This window comes from Magallana gigas, chromosome 2 (assembly GCF_963853765.1).
Source record: "Magallana gigas chromosome 2, xbMagGiga1.1, whole genome shotgun sequence".
NCBI classification, from domain to species: domain Eukaryota; kingdom Metazoa; phylum Mollusca; class Bivalvia; order Ostreida; family Ostreidae; genus Magallana; species Magallana gigas.
In genome coordinates this window covers 6107976-6130664 of record NC_088854.1, presented here as the reverse complement: position 1 = coordinate 6130664, position 22689 = coordinate 6107976, and the positions used below count along the sequence as shown (strand labels likewise).

The 22689-nt window shown below is 34.3% G+C and overlaps 1 protein-coding gene across 1 annotated transcript; it reads right to left on the bottom strand.

The window, feature by feature from the left end:
• Positions 1–229: 229 nt before the first annotated feature.
• Positions 230–16477, bottom strand: LOC117681677 (collagen alpha-3(VI) chain). The gene is made up of 21 exons (XM_034447203.2): positions 16317–16477; positions 15494–15730; positions 14843–14989; positions 12774–13217; positions 12381–12554; positions 11850–12278; positions 11137–11301; positions 10295–10696; positions 10050–10211; positions 9267–9704; positions 8863–9030; positions 8299–8718; positions 7669–7851; positions 3490–3561; positions 3069–3233; positions 2034–2106; positions 1771–1940; positions 1338–1523; positions 1132–1259; positions 704–1046; positions 230–580 (listed from the first exon to the last, which is right to left on the bottom strand). The coding sequence occupies exons 1-21, from the start codon at positions 16384–16386 to the stop codon at positions 480–482; spliced, it is 4677 nt and encodes a 1558-aa protein (XP_034303094.2). The 5' UTR covers positions 16387–16477; the 3' UTR covers positions 230–479.
• Positions 16478–22689: the final 6212 nt, after the last annotated feature.

Below are 22689 nucleotides of genomic sequence, written 5' to 3'. Positions count from 1 at the left end.
TAAAAAGAATATGTTTAAAAGACATTCATAAATGCTGACTTCAAAATAATACAATACAAATATGAGGTTTAACCTCAATTGGCGTCGAAAAAACACAGAAAGTGTAAGTGAATTCAAAATACCAAAAGCCTTCATCCCGAAACACACACTTATATATATATATATATATATATATATATATATATATATATATATATATATATATATATATATATATATATATATAACTAGTAAAGATGTTGTTTGACATATCAATATCTATGCATAGTTAATTATTCATATATAATATACTAATACTATATAAAGTAACATACGTTTAAAATCAATGAAAGTATCACATTGGTGTAACATCATAGCATACATACAACGTTTCAAAAAATAGTTAACTGCCAAATTACATTTAAAACATGATGGTTTAAGATTTCTTAAACAAATAAGGCAGTAATGAAGTAACAATAGCAGAATAAACACAATATTTATCAATCTAGTACAAACATTGTGTGTATGAGCACAAGGCACGCACTAGCCGCCATAATAAATATAGGCGTACAGGAAACGGCCACTGACAGAAGAAACCAATCTAATAAAAGAAAAAAAATATGTAAAAGTACTCTATTTTATCAATTTATTGCTAATTTAGATACATACTAAGAACAATAAAAAATTGAATATTTTTAGAAACAAATATTGTGAGAAGACTTACGTGGTGGTTCATAAGATGTTGTTTTGTTTGGTTTCTTGATGTTGACAATAAGTACCCCTGTAGATTTGTCTTCGTCGTCGTCACAACATAACTTTACGATGTAAGAATTATATTGTCTGTAAGAAAATGCAGGTGCATCGCTGGCCATGATGGAATAATTGACACGGATTCCTGTGTCATTGCCGAAAACCACAAAATTGTTAGTCTTGGGTAACGTACTCTCTAATGAACAACAAACGCTATCCCCGCTGGGATCTTCCACAATTGTTGTATACAATACTGTATCTCCCTCAGTTTCCTCTGTTATGGAAATGATATTGGGCATACCAAGAACCTCGGGGGGCTTATAATAAAAATGAAGAATATATTCTAAATATAACTTGCTTAATATTTAAATTTATAAACAAGATAAATAACACCAAGCTTACCATATTCTGTGTTTGGATAGAAACTGTTGCCGTTGCAGTTGTATTGCAGGAATCTTTGGCTATGACAAGGAAGGCATAATCACTCAAAACTTTTGCTTTCATCATCCTTTTAGCCACTGTTATTTGGCCTGAATTAAAAAATCAATCAATTATAATCATTACAATACAAAAGAAGAGACAAAAACCTTCTTTTCATAGATAAATACCTGTTGTCTCGCCAACAGCGAAATATTCCATAGAATTTGTATAAGATTGGTATTGCGTGGCGGTATAATTAACGACTTCAGCGTAGTCTGCGCCGTTTGGCTCCAGTAACGTAACAAAAGATCCGACAGGTAAGTGGTCAGGTATCTTAGCGCTGAGTGTCGATGTGGGGAATGATATTGCGGTATCTGAAATAAGAATAACGTTGACCCTACCATTGATACAATTATAAACATGATTATGATTATCATGGCAGTGCTCTATCAATTAAAAGCAAATGCAATCAACAACAATTAAAAAACCTAAAAGCGGGGACCATAATGATAATAAATAATGAGAGAAACATAAATTGCATTTGATTCATATTTTAAAAAAGGATAAGTGTATAAAATATTGTTTTGTAATCATTTTATCATATGATTAATTTTAACGCACTGTCCTCAAGGCATGCTTTGATAGCATATGCAGTTCCATTGATCGACGTGCCCGAGTTTGTCCAATCGAACTCCTCTCCAATTTGAACATTGTTTGGTGACGCTTTGTATCCCTCCGCACATGGCCCTAAACATGGTCCACTTGTAACTAAATTATCTCCCTTGCTCCGCCTGGTATTAAATCACATTTGATAAACGACAATGTCACAGAAAGAGTTAAACAAAGAATTCTTATTTAAATTGTATTTAAATAAATGGTCTTACCAGCCAATGACGTCACCTTGAAGAACAGCAATCCTCTCGTACTCAACCACCGTGTATGTTGTGGTATTTTTACCTGTTAAATTAGTTGCTGAATCTTAGCTGATTCAAAGTGATATAGATAGATAGATAGATAGATAGATAGATAGATAGATAGATAGATAGATAGATAGATAGATAGATAGAAAGATAGATATATTAGGGATGTCAACGAGTACCCGGTTAACCGGGTACTCGATCGAACATCCGAGTATTGAATACTAAAATCGGTACTCGGTTACTCGGATGTATATTTTTTAATATTTCTAAGTTGATTTAATAATGCATTAAAACGTCGGTTTTAAAACTTAAAATGTCCATTGCACTTGTACATACAGTAATTAGGATTTCCTACGCCTCTAAATATGCTAAATAACCTTTATCGCCTGTGGCAGTGTTTATATAGTAATTATCGTGACCAAGCACCTGTTACCTAGCTTTTCTCACCTTTGGCTGTCTTCTACCCTTATTTTTGGCTTACTTTATTGACTTGTTTTCACTGAACATCGTTTATATAGTCTATTATATAAATTAGATAGCACACAGTAGAGAAATTGAACAGACCTAAAATGCCGCCACCGACTTCAAAGGTCGGGGGGGGGGGGAGGGAGGACGACAAAATTTGTCAATTCTCCAAGAAGCTGTAAATTCTCGGGAAAAGAGACAGATGATATTACACGTGCGATTGTTGATATGGTTGTGTTTGATTACATGCCGTTACAAATGGTCGAAGGCAAAGGCTTTAAAAAACTGATGTCCATCGTTGCACCAAACTACAACATACCGTCAATGTACTTGTTCATATTTATTTACACTTTTACCGAGTACCCGGGTACTCGATCGGAAAAACGTCCGAGTAACCGAGTACTAAAAATTGACCGATTTGACATCCCTATATATATATATTTATTTATCAAATATAAGTTGTTTTAACGTTGTAAAAAACTTGAGACAAATTTTCTACTGTAGGACACCACTCAACACTTACAAAACACCTACCTGAAACATAGATAGTGTTGTAAGCCACCAGTTTATAATTACTACCACTTGGTCTCCAGACCATGAAGTCAATGTATCCAGATTTCCAATGGGAGAATTCCCAAGAAGTGATGCGTGAACAACTTGTTATGGTATACACAAAATCAGTCATCAAGTACATCGTATCTAAAAGGAGAACAATATATTGATCAAAACGTTATGATATAATCGCCTGATCATTCATTTCAATCCATGTATTGAATTTATCAATTCTTTTTCCTTTTCTTCTCGATAGAATATTGTTGGGTTTTTTTTCCAAAAATCTATTTGATGATTCACTAAAATGAAAATATCGTGTCTTAAATTAAAAGAAGAAATGATGTTTTCGATAATTTTTTTTCTACGTAAAATAGAAAGTTCAGTTTAACGTAATATAAAAAACCTTGGCCTCCGTCCTTTCCCTCCGTTAAGTCCTCAGGATATAGATAAATCAAGCTATTCAAACAAGGAGCAGCTATATGAATATAAAATGTATATTTAAATTCATCAGTGCAAGAGACAATCGATTTAAATTTGATTTTGATGAAAATTGATGGTAGAGACATACATTATGGTTTTTAAAGCTACTTGGTCCGATTTTATATAAAATTTTGGGTACGCTTTTGGACAATGGTTATGCTAAGTATGTGTATAATAATAGACAGTTCAGTAATTTTCCTGGTCAATTACACCAAATTTCAATGAAAAAAATTATGTACAGATTTTGTGAACAAAACAAGCGGCAAAAAAGGGAATCGCGTTATTTCGCCTCATGTTAAAATTCACCCATGACGTAGAGACCGGTATGGTTGTATTACGAATTCGACATCGCTATAAATAAAGGTCATAATGTTCAGGTAAATTTAAAAGAAGAGACCCTTGGGCCACATCGCTCACCTGAACAACAATAGGCATGATACAAATCAGCTTAATGGAGTCATAATACAAACTATCTGGACAATGTAGTATAATACAGGTAGATCCTGTATAAATAAAAATCAACTTGATATTATTATGTTTATGATCATTAATCCCTTTTCTAACAGGATGATTTTATAGTAATATCACATGTTGAGCATTGCAGCTCTAAAAAAGATCCTAAACATTTGTTTATTTATGGGATATAAACCTATATTAAAATCTGAACCTCTTTAGGAATCATGATTTTTACAACTTTGAACTTACTTTACCTGAGGATGCTTCCACACAAGTTTCAGTTTCCTGGCTTATAAGCTTCTGAAAAGACGATTTTTAAAGATCTACTCTATACATTCCTTTGTAGACATTAGATCTCCAATCGTGGCCCCACTCTTCCCTTGGGGGTAATGATTTTCACAACTTTAAATATTCACTACCTGAGAATGCTTCCACACAAGTTTCAGCTTTCCTGGCTAATGAGTTTCTGTGAAGAAAATTTTTAAAGATTTACTCTGTATATTCCTATGTAATAATTCGACCCACCCCCATGGGTAATGATTTTCACAACCTTTGAATCTACACTACCTGAGGATGCTTTCACATAAGTTTCAGTTTTCCTGGCCTAACGGTTTTTGAGAAGAAAATTTTAAAGATTTACTCTATATATTCCTATGTATAAATTCGATCTCCCATTTTGGCCCGACCCTACCCCAGGAGGTCCGGATTTTCACAACTTTTAATCTACAATTTCTGAGAAATCTTCCACATGGGAGTCAGCTTTCCTGGCCAAAAGGTTTCTGAGAAGAATATTTTTAAAGATTTCTCTATATATTCCGATGTAAAAAGTCGAATCACCATTGTGACCCCATCCTACCCCCCAAGGGTCATGATTTTCGCAACAATGAATTTAAACTACCTGAGAATGCTTCCACATAAGTTTCAGCTTTCCTGGCTTGTGAGTTTCTGTGACGAAATTTTTTAAAGATTAACTCTATATATTCCTATGTAAAAATTCGACCCACCCCCATTGTAGCCCCACCCTAACCTCGGGAGTCATGATTTCCACAACTTTGAATCTACACTACCTTAAGATAATTCCTCAGAAGTTTCGGCTTTTCTGGCCAAATAGGTCTTGAGAAAAAGATTTTTGTGGATTTACTCTATATATTCCTATGTTAAAAATCGTCCCTCTATTGAAGCCTCACTCCCCCCCCCCAAAGGTAATGATTTTCACAACTTTTGAATCTACATTACCTTAGGGTCATGATTTTCACAACATTGAGTCTACATTTCCTAAGAATGCATCATTAGAAGTTTCGGCTTTTCTGGTCAAATAGTTCCTGAGAGGAACATTTTTAAGATTTACTCTATATATTCCTATGTTAAAAATCGCCCCTTCATTGTAGCCCTACTCTAACCCCCCCCCCCCCCCCCAAGGGTAATGATTTTCACAACTTTTGAATCTACATAACCTTAGGATGCTTTCACATAAGTTTCAGCTTTCCTGGCTAAATGGTTCTTGTGAAGAAGATTTTTAAAGACTACTCTATATATTCCTATGTTAAAAATCGTCCCTCCATCATTGAAGCCCTACTCAACCCCCCCCCCCCCCCCCTGGGTAATGCTTTTCACAACTTTGGAATCTACATAACATTAGGATGCTTTCACATAAGTTTCAGCTTTCCTGGCTAAATGGTTCTTGTGGAGAAGATTTTTAAAGATTTACTCTATATATTCCTATGTTAAAAATCGACCCTCCCCATTGTGCCCTCCCAGCCCCCCCCCCCCCAAGGGTCATGATTTTCACAACTTTGAATCTACACTACCTGAGGATGCTTTCACATAACTTTCAGTTTTCCTGGCCTAACGGTTTTTGAGAAGAAAATTTTAAAGATTTACTCTATATATTCCTATGTATAAATTCGATCTCCCATTATGGCCCGACCCTACCCCACGAGGTCCGGATTTTCACAACCTTTTAATCTACATTTCCTGACTGAGAAATCTTCCACATGAGAGTCAGCTTTCCGGGCCTAAAGGTTTCTGAGAAGAATATTTTTAAAGATTACTCTATATATTCCGATGTAAAAAGTCGAACCCCCATTGTGACCCCATCCTACCCCCATAGGGTCATGATTTTCGCAACAATGAATTTAAACTACCTGAGAATGCTTCCACATAAGTTTCAGCTTTCCTGGCTAAATGGTTCTTGTGAAGAAGATTTTTAAAGATTTACTCTATATATTCCTATGTTAAAAATCAACCCTCCCCAGTATGGCCAAACCCTACCCCCCCCCCCCCCAAAGGTCATGATTTTCACAACTTTTGAATCTACACTACCTGAGGATGCTTTCACATAAGCTTCAGCTTTTCTGGCCAAATAGTTCTTGAGAAGAAGATTTTTAAAGATTTACTCTATATATTTCTATGTATAAATTCGACCTCCCATTATGGCCCGACCCTATCCCCGGAGGTTCGGATTTTCACAACTTTAATTCTACATTACCTGAGAAATCTTCCACATGAGTATCAGCTTTCCTGGCCTAACGGTTTCTGAGAAGAATATTTTTTTAAGATTACTCTTTATATACCTATGTAAAAAGTCGAACCCCCATTGTGGCCCCATCCTACCCCCCAAGGGTCATGATTTTCACAAGTTTGAATCTACACTACCTGAGGATGCTTCCACATAAGTGTCAGCTTTCCTGGCCTAACGGTTTTTGAAAATTTGTATTAGTTCCTAATTATCTCCCCTTGTAAGAGGGTGTGGTCCCTAATTTCAACAACTTTGAATCCCCATAGGCTAAGGATGCTTTGTGCCACGTGAAATTGGCTCAGTGGTTCTTGAGAAGATGTTGAAAATGTGAAAAGTTTACAGACGGACGACAGGCAAAATGTGATCAGAAAAGCTCACTTGCGCTTTCAGCTCAGGTAAGCTAAAATGTGTACATTTTATTCGGTAGTATTTTTTTTTGCTAACAGTTTTCTTTGTTTACAATCGATGCATAACATGCGGGTTGAATAAACCCAATCATCCGGGGGACGAAACCAAACAGTTCCCTTTTCTAAACATTCCCGTGATGCATTTTGGTTTATTTTTTCGTTTGGCCCCAAAAAAATTTTATTTACTTTAAAAATTTTTCTAACTTTGAGAAGAGACCAATTCTGCTGGTGTAAATAAAAGAAAGTTTATAACTTTCTTAGATAATTGGTTTGTATGGAAAATTATTTGATACTGTAAAAACTAAAAAATCGGACCAAGCAACTTTAAATAATATACAAGATTATATATTGAGATTTTGTAATTCACTGTTTTCAAGAAAAATACGTTTTCGTCAATGGTGCAGTATCTGCTAATTTTCGAAAATTAAATGTCTATAACAGTCAGACTTCGATATCTCAGACAAGATGGGACTGGTTAAAATCTTTGAGATATCAGAGTATTTGAAATATAAAGGGTATAATACTTAAAAATAAGTGGTTGGGACTTACAAATCACTTCGACCTATCCATTGTATTTGAGATATCAGTGTTCGAGATATCAAAGTTCAACTGTAATTAAAAACCCACGGTATAGCATTAAGGATTTGGGTTTTTTTTGAGTGAAAAAAATTTAGACGTAGTTAAAATAATTAACTAACTGTTACACATGAAAAAAACTTACAGACATCGGCGAACATGAGTGAACCGTCAGTAGTGGTCACCGGTTGTGAAACAGGACATTTCGTAATGGCTGCTATGACGTCAGACTCGATGGCGGATAAGTTTGCATAAGAAGATGCATAAAAATATCGACTATTATCTCCCGCTGTTCTTCTATACTCTTTTTCATAACCACTGTTGATATCTACAAAATTATATTAAATTTTTGAGAAAACCATATACAATGAAAAAGAAAATTCATTTTATTTTCTACAAAGAAATTAACTGATTTGGGTTATTATATATTTGGTATAGAATACATTTTTAGGTATTGGCACTCCACTTTATAATCACCCTTTATTTCACTTTTCCTCACACACTTTATTACACCTTTCCGAAAATCTTATTCTTTTTTAACTGCATATCTGCAGTCGAGTCTATGACGTTATTATCAAAGGAAATTAGTAATATATTTAAACGTCAAAAATACGTGCAGTTTTGAGATCGGAAAAAAATAAATGTCATTTTTTTCACATGAAAAATTAGCTTTCTAAATTCAAATATATAATAAAAACAAATTTAGATATGAATTATTCTCTGTTTATTGCATGGTTTTGTCTCTCTTAAGTTTCAATTTATTTTAGCTTCTAACCAATAGCAAACACTGTGCTGGGCCATCCTTTCATAATATATTCCGCCTGGATAGAGGCACCACTTCTTACACCGTCTATGGCGAACACATAATAATTAGCAGCGCTCGCACGGTCTCCATTGGCTGCTATAAAGAAGTTATTTTTGGTGTGAACCAAAGCGTTGTCTATTAGGTATCTCTTGTCTGTGCCTTCAGGTAATGCCAGAATTTGGTCGCTGATTTCTGAAGGCGTCATGTACGCGTCCAGGGCGATTGTTGTGTACGCATCTGTGTTGTACGTAACGACTCCAATACGTATAGTGCTACTGGATACATCCATTTTTCGCGCTATATTTGAGAAAAAACTTTTCAAGAAGACATAATTTTCGTTTGAAGAAGATTCTGAAGTTTCCATAATAAACACAATATCCAGCTGGCAACCTGAAACAATAGTAAAAATGGATTATCGTAATTCATATGATGATAAAGCGTTATTTTCTTTTTGAATCCTTTGTCGTGAACTTTTAATCATAGTTTTGTCTGAAATTTACAATAAAATATGGAGACTAGAATTAACTGACATACTTGGTGTGACTAAACTAGTTGGAGTGACGGAGTCCAGACACTGTGTGATATTTGGAACGACTACATCGTTGATACATTGAAGCACAGAAAAGTTTTCAGCCTTCAGAAATTTGTCGCCATCAACCATATCAAGGATTGCAGAGTCTTGACTTGTGGAAATGTTAACACCTTAAATGATAAATTTGTTATGTGTGGCTATTGGATGATATACTGATTTTTCAAAGGGTTATCACAATGCTCAAAAAATGACAATTTACATGACATATATAAGTACTTGTACTTATATACACACGGACTGAATGATTTTTATTAAAATACATTAATACACGAAAACTAAAAATAAATTTCAAAGTTATCAAAAACTAAAGGAACTTAACAATTAATTAACGTTATCCAAAATTTACCAACAATGAAGAGATCACTGGAAGCTATAGATCTAATTGCCGATCCAAATGCAGCAGCTTTGTTTCCAGCAGAAGGTCCACCAGTCAGAAGAATATAGTAGTTGGCGGCGTTAGAACGGTCCCCATTACCTGTGGTAAAGAATTCCATCTGGATATATTTCAGGGCTTTATCCACGTAACGGCTGCTCCTGTTGTAGGCATTACTTCCCTGGTTAATGTTAGTGATTCCCATAATGACTCCATTGGCTGTAGAGTACTGGTTCAACGGGAAAGCAGTGGTGGCCCCATCAGCGTAAGTCACCACGCCCACTCTTATAGCCGTGTCTCCAATGATCATACGAGACACCAAACTTACGAAAAAGCTTTTCATGTCGTTAAAATCTGTGGCACTTAGTTCGTCTGTATCTTCCATGATGAATGCTATGTCTATTAGACAATCTGTAACATTGAATGTGTTAATAGCCTGTTTTCAAACGATCAGATTACTTTAGAACTGTTTTAACTCTATATCAGGGTAACAATTACCTCCAAGATACAGAATTAATAAACGGTACTACAGGTTTTTTTTAAAATAAAACAGTGAACTTTGACAGAACAAATATCAGAGAGAGAGAGAGAGAGAGAGAGAGAGAGAGAGAGAGAGTGAGAGAGAGAGAGAGAGAGAAAGGGGTTTCAAAAGTGCTTAATATCTAAAGACAATTATTTTTTTATATTTTTAGTATTTCATCAATATATTGAAAATTCAGAATATTAAACACTATAAATCAGATAAGGGGCACTTACCAGGATTTGTAATGTTCACACTCTCACATGATGTGATTTTCTGGAGAATATCATTTTTAATGGTAATTAAGTTTTCATATGAATCCACGTTTGCATATTTGGTGTAGTCTCCACATGAATCAACTGCTTTTTGGTATTCAGTAATATACTGGTTACCTATATCTGGAAAAAAAAGGGATAGAAAGAATTTTTTTGTTTTGTTTCTTTTTACTTTTTGCACGCACGATGGTATTACAAAACCTTACGAATGGCAAAGACGTAGTTGCTTCCACTACTCCTAATGTCCTTTGCTACAGCTTCTGGATAACTTTCAAATGGTCCCACAATAAACACGTAGTAATTACTTGCATCCGTTCGATCTCCCCCAGTGGAGGTAAAAACATTGTCCCGGGCTTCTATTAACCCTTTGTCTACCAAATGGTCTGCCTGATTCGTCTCTGAGATCGATTCAATGGCCCTTCGAACAGATTCAGAGGAAGTGTAAGTGTTTAGGTTAAACACTGTTGACGCACCTGAATCAAACAAGACCATACCGACTCTGATTCCATTACTTGATACAGTGATATTGTCCATTAACTCCGCCAGAAATCTCTTTGTGTATCTCAAATTGTATCTCTCGACGATAAACACAATATCCAGCTCACAATCTTCAAGAAAAAAATTAAAACTTTAATGACACTAAAATAAACAACGATATTGAAGTAAATTAAAATCAGTTAACCACAGATTGGTGCACTATACGTCTATACATCAGGACGTGTGGAGTGTGCTGAGTTTCATGTATCTACATTTAACATACATCATTATTTGAGACAAGCAAAAATACACTAATGACATGTATCATCTAAGAATTTTTAGAATTATTGGATCTTTAAGGTAATTGGATTAATCTGTTAAGTTGTTTTAAGTTTATCTAAATATATAGTGAATTCATTTTTTTAATTAACAGCAATCTTTTAATTCATATAGATTGAAATACGTTTAGTGCCACCATTATCAAATAACTATCAACAAATTAGATGAAGACGGACTTGTTTATGAAATATGGTTTCTTGTTAAACATAAACCGACGATAGAAGTAACTCACCAACTGTTAATTGTTCAAAAGATATTTCAGGGCAAACAGCAATATTCTGTAGAAGAGTGTTGAACTGGGGATACAAATCGTCTATAGAACTAACTTGGAGGTATCTGCTGTCATCACCTGCTATCGCCTTCAAATCGGTTATCAACGATGTAGAGGGAGATATTCCTGTGTTAATTTCAACATGTTAAGTTATACTCTATATTTTTATCGGTCAAGGTGTTGATATTATAGTTTTTGTGAAAATACCTGCCAAAATCACCCCCCCCCCCCAAAAAAAAAAAATGAAATAAAATAAATTAAAAAATATTTAGAATTACTTTGTTTTAACAAATCGATACAAAATTAACGCAAATCTGCAAACAGCATCCTATATCTGAAAAACGCTTTCCTCTAAAAGTTATAAAATTCATTTGGTCAAACTTAACAATAACTATTTCTCTAAATTTTACTTTTCTAAACAGAAATTTAATAAAAGAGAAAATTTTTATTTTCAAAAAAATTCCTGAATTTCTTTTGTCCGCAAAACTCCCGGGAAATAACAAAGGATTTCAAGAAATCGAGGTAAAATGGGTTGTTAGTAACAAATGCTGTTTAGAATAAATCTACAAAAAAAACCTAGATACTTTATGGTTTCCATAACAAAGGGAATGAACTGAAAATTGTATTTGTTGTATACGCTTAATAAAAAAAAACGGCATTAGTCTAATATTTACCAACGGTAAAGAGTTGATTTTTTAGGTTAATTCTGATTTGATCAGCCACTGTGGCACCTGTCTGTGAAGAATACGTTTTCGCAATGACAACAAAATGTCTGAAAGCTGTGAATCTGTTTCCTTTGGATAGAGTGAAGAAGTCGTAAAATCCAACTCGTAGAGCTTCAGCCAGGTTTACGGTAGATGCGGTGCTTGGTATTGATATGGATGAAATGGAACTATTTAGAGACGATGCGGAGTAGTGGTCATTTAATTGAATGTTCAAGTCTACATAGTCGTCATAAGTTATGACTCCAGTTAAAACATTATTGGACGAGATTTGCAGACTTCCGACCAAATTGCCAATTGCTGCCATTAATGAAGAATGCATCGAGGAAGTATAGACCGAAGCTTCTATGATGAAAAGCATGTCAATTTTGCATGTTGAAACTGAAAAGAATCAATCGCAAAATTCAATGCCAAAGTAAAGTTGATGTATGCATTAATCACATTTTGACAGAAAATCGAGACTAGTTAAGCAATGTATTATACCTGAGCAGACAAGTGGATACCCTGAGAGAATTTTACCAAATCCACAGGTGCGTTGTGTGTTTCCTGCAGTCTGTTTGTATCCGGAGTTACAGGCGTAGACACTTACACCGTTACACGATGTGTCGTCGGTGGTAAGACTAACATGGGAGTTCATGACATGTTGGCAGGCGACATCTGACATCATAAAAGGAAACCAATAGATAACTTACTATGTGTTATGTGTTTTATAATTCAAAAATGCTAAATATATTTGTCGTATGAATACTTACATAATCTCAAATACTGACGTATAATATGAATAGCTGAATTATCTGAATTTGTAATTTGGCGGTTTAAGGGGTTTGTAACTCCTAACAAGCCATGACAAATCAAGTGTCTATGACGTTTAAATACCGTTTATAAATCTCCATTCCCCGGAGGAACCATATCCTGTCATGATCCAAATAAAGTTGACTGTGTATGGTGTTGAGTGAGGACAAGTCATGAAAGTTTCACTCCCAATAGAACTTCCGGTACCGACACGGACAGAACCCCCGGTCCAAGATACCCAGAATTCATCGAAAAAAGATTCGCTCAGGGGACTTCCATTGTAATTGACACATTCAGTTCCTCCTATTGCGAACCTGATGAGAGATTTGCTGTTAGTGAAACCTCCGATTACAATTTCATAATGAGTTCCACTCGTTGAGCTATCTTCACTTCCAAGAGCCAAAGATATATCATGTTTTGCGCGAGCTCGGAACGTGATGTTGGTTCTATCCATGGCAACGAGACAGTCGGTCGTCAAACTATAATACACAACGTCATTTGGTGTTGCTCTGCTAATTTCAGAAGATGCTGAAAGTTTTAAATATAAAAATATATTGATTAACTGTTTTCATTTCTTTCAGTGACATATTTGCGAACCATTCTAATCTCGTCATTAGACTTTCAATAACAATAAACTGCATTTCTTTTATTAAATTTATATATGACACCAAAATACATGCTTATCTTTGCTATCCTCAATAAATCAAATGTCCGAATAGACATTTGTATTGCATATGAAATTAAAAACCCGCCATTTACAAATATATATGACACAATGAAATATTGGGAAAATTTATATGTGTGAGAGAGAGAGAGAGAGAGAGAGAGAGAGAGAGAGAGAGATGATTTAAGGTAACATTGTACAGGTATTTTTAACCACTGTGCATTAATTTTTCAGTACCGATAATATCAAATCAAAGTAGTGAAGAACTGACGGGAGTTGATTTTATCGATTATCATTTATTTTAAAATCAACTTATCTTGATGGCAATTTGGTTTTTAGTCTGTATTTGAATTACGCACTTTTTTATAATATGAATTTTAGACTTTTCCGACAAGAATTTCTAGAAACTCCATATGAATCATGTTGTGTAATATTTTAAGATAGATTTCAAACTATGAATTAGTAATCGAAGCAGTTCTAAAAATTGTATGGATCCAAGCACTATTGATATCGAACTGTAGTCTCGTTCAACCAGACGCTCGGCTGTCTCCGTTAATTGACGACAAGCAAGAGAGCCTCTCTGCTTGTCAGAGATTTACGGAGACTGCCGAGCGTTTGGTTGAACGAGGCTTTATGAAATTCTGGCGTAAGAATACAAGAAACTATAAAAATATCTAAATTGTTTGTATTATATAAAATCTTATTATTTACAAAGTGTTAATTGATAAGTTTCCTTGAAAAACAATGCTTCAGCATACATTACATCGATTTTTTCTATTATTTTCAAGAACTAAGTATTGTCAGCGGTGATGATTTGTGCTTAGGTCCAAACACTGCTTCACTTTCGGTTTGCCAGAGTAACTGCATAGGAGAGTTGATTAAAATCAACTCCCAAAAACCAATGCGTGATTTATAACTCAATATCATACAAGAACAACATAATCTCCTAAAAAAACCCATAGCAAAATAGCAAAGAGAATGTCCTCAATAATGTTAAAACACAACAAAAAACAAAGCATTTAGTGTAAAGAATTTAATCTATCCAAGGACGATTAAATTCAAAAGAAAAACTCGAGGACGATTTATAATCAGAAGATCGCGTCATAATGAAGTAACACATTCAAGCCCATCGAATTGATTAGTCCTTCTGTTTTAATGAGGGATCGTTGATTAAAGTCACGAAGTATTTCACGGTTTGTCACGCTTTTGATCTGACATTGTCATGATTTTTCCGACCCTAGCACCTGGACTTCCTCGACCCGACCCACCATATGTCTATTTGAGGCTCAATAAATAACCTGGGTTTACAGTTCTAAATAAATGCCATTTTCAAAACTAAATTGTTTATTATAATTTTGTTTGTTTGTTTAACATTATCTCTACAGTACAAAAAATCTATCTAAAAAAAAAAACATCTGAAACTACCTGTGCATCTCTCGAAAAAAATATTCCATTTATAAAAAATTACATTACTGACGCATAAACTTACAATAACAACCAAGTCTTTTACAAGAGATGTAGTCGGTCGGGGCTGCTCCACATGAAATAGGCTTGAGGCATGGTCTCGTCCTCTCAAGGTTGTGGGTGGTGCAATCACCGGGACAGTCGGACCACGCTCCCCATTCTCCCCATATTGCTGTATAATTTGTTTATTGAAAGCATTCATTACATATATGTTTGAAAAACTGTGTTTATATGCTTCAAATCCTTTTAAGTTCATACCTCTGGATCTAAAGTCTGCTCTGATAAAAGTGTAATACGTAGAAATAAATTAAAAAATTGTAACATAATTAGTTAATATCTTGATAAGTATAAACTACAGTTGCTCTGCTGTCATATTTAGCATAATCCATAAAACTTTCTCTATTGCTAGATTATCAAACATTATTAATTTCTATTATAAAAAATACGAAATGCATATATTCTTAAAAAATCTACTTCTTTATTATAAAAATACCATTATTCTATAGATATAAAACACCAATATATGCAGCGATCCCGCATCAGACATCGTAGAATTAAATAATGGGAAAGTGTCGTCGATGACACGATATACCAAAATCAAACTGAAATAGACGAGTTGGTTTCTTTTACATGATGAAATAAAAGCAGCTGTACGATATTAAACGATCGGACCTACCTCTACAAGCATCCGTCCACTCGAGGGTCTTGGTGATCCCCACACAGGGGTTCCCCCCGAGCCAGTTGTTCTGTGCCTGAATGGTACAGGCAGAGTTGTAGTTACAGTTGGTGTTCATTATGTCAGTAACTGATGCCGACCCATTAGAACAATAGTACCTCCCGTAAGTGATGTCTAGATACTGACCATTGTCACAGGACCTGTACTCCGTATTGAACTGTCTAAGGGTGAGGCTCTCTGAAACGGACGGAGGGGTATCAGCAACAGATTGGTCGGTTTTTTAGTTCATAATGCAACATTCAAACTTTTCAGTATTAGAACTGCGTAAATGACAAAACCGAGTAATATGTCCTTCTTAGTTGATAGAAATGACCGACTTAAGCTAAGTGTCATAATGAAAGACGTAAAATTGTTTTTCCTCGGTCAGCCAAATTCTTTTTTCCAGAGTTTTTCATCAATCTCAAGGGAATAATCGTGTAAAACATAATAATTAGAACTTTTGTATATCTATAAATTAGACTTGCCATTGAGTTGATAACATAAAGTGTGATAGCACAATGCATTTCATTGTAAAAACAAATTACGAAGATTTTATAATTAGTTTTGAATAAACAGCTTGACTTAAATATAAATCATTCATGGATTCTTTTTCAATGATGAAATTAATATAGAACTCTGTATTTAATAATCAAATTAATTTTGACCCAGTAGTGACATTTCTCACTATATATATATATATATATATATATATATATATATATATATATATATATATATATATATATATATATATATATATATATATATATAAATCTTCACTCACCAATGTTCTGAACCAGCAACACATAAACAAAAGCCTTTATAAAGCAGTAAGAGACATATTTTTTCTCCATCTGTAGCGTTCCGTATTCCCTTCGTCTTTAATTATTTTGATGTATAGGAAATAGATTTATCTAAGATGTAGATAATTCGTAAACGGTTCGGAGATGTTGATCACAACAGGCATTTAAATCCAAACCTAAAATTAGATGACGTGGCATTTTGGTGGCTTATATAATCAACAATACTTTTTTTTTAAAATTACCGCTAAATAAAAGATTTATCTTTGTTGAATAATAAATTAAAGAAAAATTGCTGTAGACAGAAGAACGTTTCTTTCGACGCAACGTTAACATCACTCGTTGGTATTTAGCTTCAATAATTTATTAAATGATATAACAAAGCAGGAGTGCAAAATCTAGTAGGTGTATGACTGGTAAAATGTATACTATTTCACAAACAGATTGAAATGTCGCACTACAAACCCATCATGTATATCATTCCATTCATAATTCCATTCACACTTGAGATTTTAACAGGTCTTTTTCGAAAATGAAAAAAATGAATGATATTATACTAATCTTCAATTAATAAAAATAAAAATAAAATCGATGAGATTCTTAGATATTAAATCGATAAAATAAAGATAAGATGGTCAAGTACTGGGCATGTTTATCATATTTTCAAAAATATTTCAAATTTCATATACATAATTAAAACTTACATCATCTTTTTAAAAAAGATATACATGCTCGTAAAAACCCTAATCGGCCTTTAAGAACATATTTTTGACTATTTTTCACAAAAAGGTAAAGGTTAGCCTTTGTAAACAAAACGAATAACCATTATATGAAATTGATCTTACTTTGTTCCTTTTTTTGTTGTTGATAACTCATCTCTCATATTTTTCTCTCAAAATTTCAAAACAAAATGGGTGAAACAAACTGATAAGGATATTTTAGCGGGAGGTGAATCACTAGATATAGTTTCTCAACGAATTGTATCCAATTATATGTAGTAATCGTTTGCCTTGTTTGTAATTTTTGAACTGTATATTTTTCTTCCCGCTTTCAGATTGATTTGTAATTCTTATAACATGTCAAGTTGGTACGTCGCACCTAAATGTCACGCAGTACTTTGGCACGGTCAACACGATGAGTCCCAGATTGGGTAAAATGGGTGTGGGCCTGTCTATCTCTGGAGTTAAAGGACCGCTAACACAATACAGTCTCTGATTTTTCATTAAGATCGGAACATGTCGCTTAATCTCTTTATTTAGACGCGTTAAGTCTAAACATCAAGGCACGATTAAATATCGTAAACAAATCCAAACAAAGGTTATTTAATCGTCGTGTTCATTCAACTTCAAAAGTTTTGTAGGTTATGTACCAGACATATAAGCAAGAACGGTACTTATGAAAAAAACCCGGCACCCAGTACATCACGAGTTTTTCTTATAAGTGGCATATATATTTGTTTTTAAATACATTTAAAATAAAAAAAAAATGAAAATTTAGCATGCAAACATATCTATTGTTTTGTTTTCAGGAATTGGAGATAATGAAGCAAAACCAAATGGAGAAAATTTTACACAAGTTTTTGAAATAGCCCGGAAATAGACTCCTATTCACGCTATATATAGCTTTAATTTAAGAACCATTGCAATCTATCTGGGGAAATCGATTTTGACGTCTCCATTTTTTGGACGGAGAAATAGACAAGATAATGAACAAATATTTCATAATGTATCCGTTATCATCTGGGTAACTATGTTGTATGCAAACCAAAATCCTCGTAGTCTTTCTACCAGACAAAATAGAAGTGATGTTTCAAACAAACTTCTCGGTAGCTCTATATTCTGGCTGATCTCTGTAATCTGGACACCATTGTAGTTTTTTGAATTTCGTAATAAGGCCCAAGAAGCGTCCAGATAGAACGGCATGCAGTCGACCAATATGATCTTACATGTAGTTACACCATAGTAAGATTTGATGTTAAATTCTCTTGACAACAGCTCAAGCAAAACGTAGGTTATCCCTTTGAAAATGAAAAATGTAGTAATATCTGTTAATTACTGAACTTCACCTGAGATACTTTAAACTCAAAATCAAACAAGGGTGCTGTTAAGCGGAGCATTCTCTCGCGACATGAATTATTGTAGAAGAGAATGCATTATGTAGGAAAATAAATGTGTCAGATCAGAATAAATATGACACAAGTATTCATGTTCTCAAACTCAATTTCAAAATTCATAATATCTCTTTTGTCCCAATTCTCAAGCCTAATTTGTGGCGAATAAATTGGGGGTGGGGGGGGGGGGGTGTTACATCTACGTTGTTGTACAGTTTCCTATTCCTATTCCTAACAGAAACTCAACACATAATTATGTTTAAAGTTTAATAATTTAGTAACAGTCATTATTATTTAAGCACAAATAAAGATAAATTCATACATAAACTGTTGGTTTCATTTACATGTAAACTTTGTACCTTCTTATCAGCTACTTAATTAAAAACAAAAACTCACCCCAAACAACTGACAGTTAAACGTTGGAAAGAGAAATGTCCAATACTTGCATGTCAAGAACCAGCCAAGGTTGTCGGAATTGTTTTTGACATAACAAAAATTGGAATAGCGCATAGCTATTTTCAAGATGTTATTCTGAGTACCGCTTGCAATACATGTAGTATAAATTTAGGTGTTGTCCACCAGATATATTCTGTTTGTATCTTCTGAGTTTTTTGAAATACAAAACTTGATTTCTGTAAGCTATATGTACGCGTCAATTGTGAATGCTGTGTATTTGTATCTCTAAGGTCTTCCGCTTCCGAGCGGGAGACCTTACTATTATTCTGAAAAATTTTCAGATTTCTTATTATTTTTTTCTTTTAACGCCACCTTTGATCCTTAATATCTCGCTCGTTTGTTAAACGATTGTTTGAAATTTTCAGGACTGATTACATGCCGCGCGATGTTTTCGTTTCATATTTTGCTTGATTAAAATTTCCATCCGGTTTTGAATTATTCCCCCTTTAGTAAAATTTATCGACTTCTTTTCCTGACCCCCCCCCCACACACACCTCGGCAAAATTCAAATTTCTTTAAATTCCATGTATATTGTAAAATTACCAAAAATATGCCCGGGACATCACCTGATAAACTCAAATAACCGTCAGATCCTCAACCCCTGGAAAAATTTCGGATCCGAGCATTCTCCCCTCTCCTAGGAAATCAAAACTTTTCCTCAAAACCCCCAGCAAAATTTCCAAAATCTCCGTATATATTTTAAAAGATTCATTGGCGCTTGCCGCGTTCGATAAAAAATGCGTGTGAAATGTTCGGTCTATTTACCTTCATACGGGGCATACTGTCACGACAGCCGTCGTGTGTCTAACCAGTCAAGCAATGAGAACAACAATAAGTATTTACAATCTTTATCTATATATATAAAATCAATAAATTTACAAATATACACATTCACACACACACACACACACACAAAATATTAACCAAAAAAAAATGTTTTCTAATATCTGATTCGTCAATTTCCTATGGTGGTATATTGGACAGCAGTGTCCCTCCTGTGTTCCTCCAATGTGTCCTCCTTCGGTACCACGTCCTAAGATGACCGCAGCTAGGTTAAGGACGTCCATGGATTACCGTATGAAATAACTACACTAAAAACGGACTTTATTCCAGACAAAGTATACAAACTCATCCAAATATGGCAATGATAAAGTTTATACATCATTATGTTACTACCGATCTCCCCTACATTTTTCACCGGAACACAGCCACCGCATCAGCTGTTTATCACGTGATACGCTATAAATAGAGCAGCTACATATGACTTCATTTATTGCAAAAGTTCGACGATATACGAATAAAATATTAAATTGTTGTTAATATCACGTAAAAGAAAATTAATTGCTTAATCTAAAAAGTGCTGGGAGCAACTATAGCAGTACCAGCAACATGCTTAACTTTAGCATTGATCGTTCAAGTTTAATAAAAATTTTCGATAACCGAGTTAATTCACGTGTCAAAAAAATGTTTCCTTTCAAGCAACAACTTGCTCCCAGCACTTTTTACAATCACTGGTATTTGATGAAAATAAAAAAGTTAAACACAATCCTTAAAATTGACGGGATATCGTTGAACTTTTGCAATTTTAGACAGATGTATATGATTTTATGCAAATTAGCCGATGTTCAAACGCACTGATGATCAGGATCAAGGGCAGATAATCTGGCGTTGTGAAGCGCGGAAAATTTAAAGATTTACATTGTTAATCGTTGGTTATTCCTTACCTGCACATTTCATTAACCTTTTAAACCTTTCAATTCGTAAAATACACAGGAATATTACCAATTTATTATTTTTTGTTCAGTTTAAACTGAATAGAGTGATAGATTCCTCAATGCACCAGAACAGAATCAGATAACCCCATGCGCGGATCTAAGGTCTGGGGTGGGTGCTGGTTTTCTATAAATGTCTTCCTTATAATTTTAGACTAATTAAAGTGTATATATAACAGGCTAAAGAAAAAAAAATAAGAAGCCAGATCCACGCGTACGTAGGATCGTTTTTGAAGGGGGGGGGGGCCAGACTCATCCAAAAAACCTTGACAAGCAAAGAAAAAAAATCAATATTTCTTTACATACTCTCAAAACAGTTGGGGGCCAACTCCATGCATATTAATTTCTTATATGTAAATTAAAAAAAAAAAAAATTCGGCAATAAAAAGCGGGGGGGGGGGGGGAACCCCCCTCCCCCAATCTTATGCTACGTACCTGCTTCAATCTACCCCTGTTTATTAAATATGTAATTTGATATTGTTATCAAGTGTGTCCATGCGCGGATCTAGAGGAGGGGTAAGAGGAGTCCCAACCCCCCTGGAAAATGAAAATTTATTAAATTTACATATGTCTAGTAAAATCATCGCAAATATGCCTCGGACACGACCATCCCCCCCCCCACACACCCCCCCGGCGGCAATCACAATTTCATCCTTCAGACACCCCCACCCCCCCTGGAATTTTTTTTGGATCCGCGCATGGTGTCTCTGCCACGATATAAGTTAATCTTGCTTATAACTATAAAAGTATCTCTACCATAAAATCAGAATATTTTTTTCATCATATTAAGATACAGAATTCTTTTAAAGACACACTGAACCTCATATTTGTCAAGATTTTCATAAATAATTGTATATAAAAAAATAGTGCATATGATATCAAATGAATTATACAAAATAAAGGCATCAATTTATACTTTTATTGAAAAGCAAAATATCAAAACTCACAATTGTAATTTTTTTAAACAGCTTTAATTTTGTTTTTAATAATGTCTTCACACATTCAAAATACACCAAAGCATGATGATGAGCACCTTTTTATCCATCATGTTTATGCATTATCAGGTTATTTTTTTTATTAAATAGTCTGTAGAACACAGGGAATATGTGGGTAGGGAAGACAGGGTAACCTCAAGAGTTGAAACCACAAGAATCGACCTGCAAAACCCATGTCGCCAGGTGGTAGCAGAAGTCCATGTTGGGCTGAAATGAAAATTTAAAAAAATCAATTAGCTGGGGGAACATATGCATAGCAAATACATGAATATTTGTTACCAAAAAAATACACTGACCATGCAGTGTCATATGTATGAAAACATGCGCGGATCTAGAAGGGAGGAAGATTTTACATTGTAAAACTATCGCAAATATGCCTCAGACCACATGAAAAAAAACAATTACCCTTCGGACCTCCTCCCCCCCTCCCCCTCCTGGAAAAAAATTTCTGGATCTATGCATATGACAAGATGGCAGTACAAAAACCAAACCAAATAGCTTAGGTCTAAACTATTAACACATATCAAATTGAGAGAGAGAGAGAGAGAGAGAGAGAGAGAGAGAGAGAGAGAGAGAGAGAGAGTGCTTTACTCAAAGCGTGATACATGTAGTAAATATTTAATTTCTTTTGATATACAGTACTATATATCTCTTCTCGAAATAATCTTTGACATTATAATTCCATTAGTTTCATTTTTTTTTCTATCAATGAATTGTCCATAATGTCACACATAAGCTGATGTATCTGAGCACAGTAACAATTAATCCAACATACACATGTATTTGTTATCTCAAAATTGTTTGTACACAATGTACATGTACATGTGCTATGCATGAACACTTTACCGAGAAGTGAATCAATATGTATTTACATAAAGATAAACCATAACTCAAAACAAATAACAATGATTCTGTAAAAAAAAATCCAGAAAAGACTGTATTATGAATATCAGGAAATATAAATACCCAAAAATTCTGACCTTAGGGTAATATATATATTAAGTTCTTTTCAATTTAAAAATTT

Coding starts and splice junctions, on each gene's coding strand:
- LOC117681677 (XM_034447203.2), bottom strand. CDS start 16,386: ATGGAGAAAAAATATGTCTCTTACTGCTTTATAAAGGCTTTTGTTTAT. Junction 13,218..14,842: donor TAAAAGACTTGGTTGTTATT/GTAAGTTTATGC, acceptor TAAAACTTTCAG/CATCTTCTGAAATTAGCAGA. Junction 1,260..1,337: donor CGCTGTTGGCGAGACAACAG/GTATTTATCTAT, acceptor TTTTTAATTCAG/GCCAAATAACAGTGGCTAAA.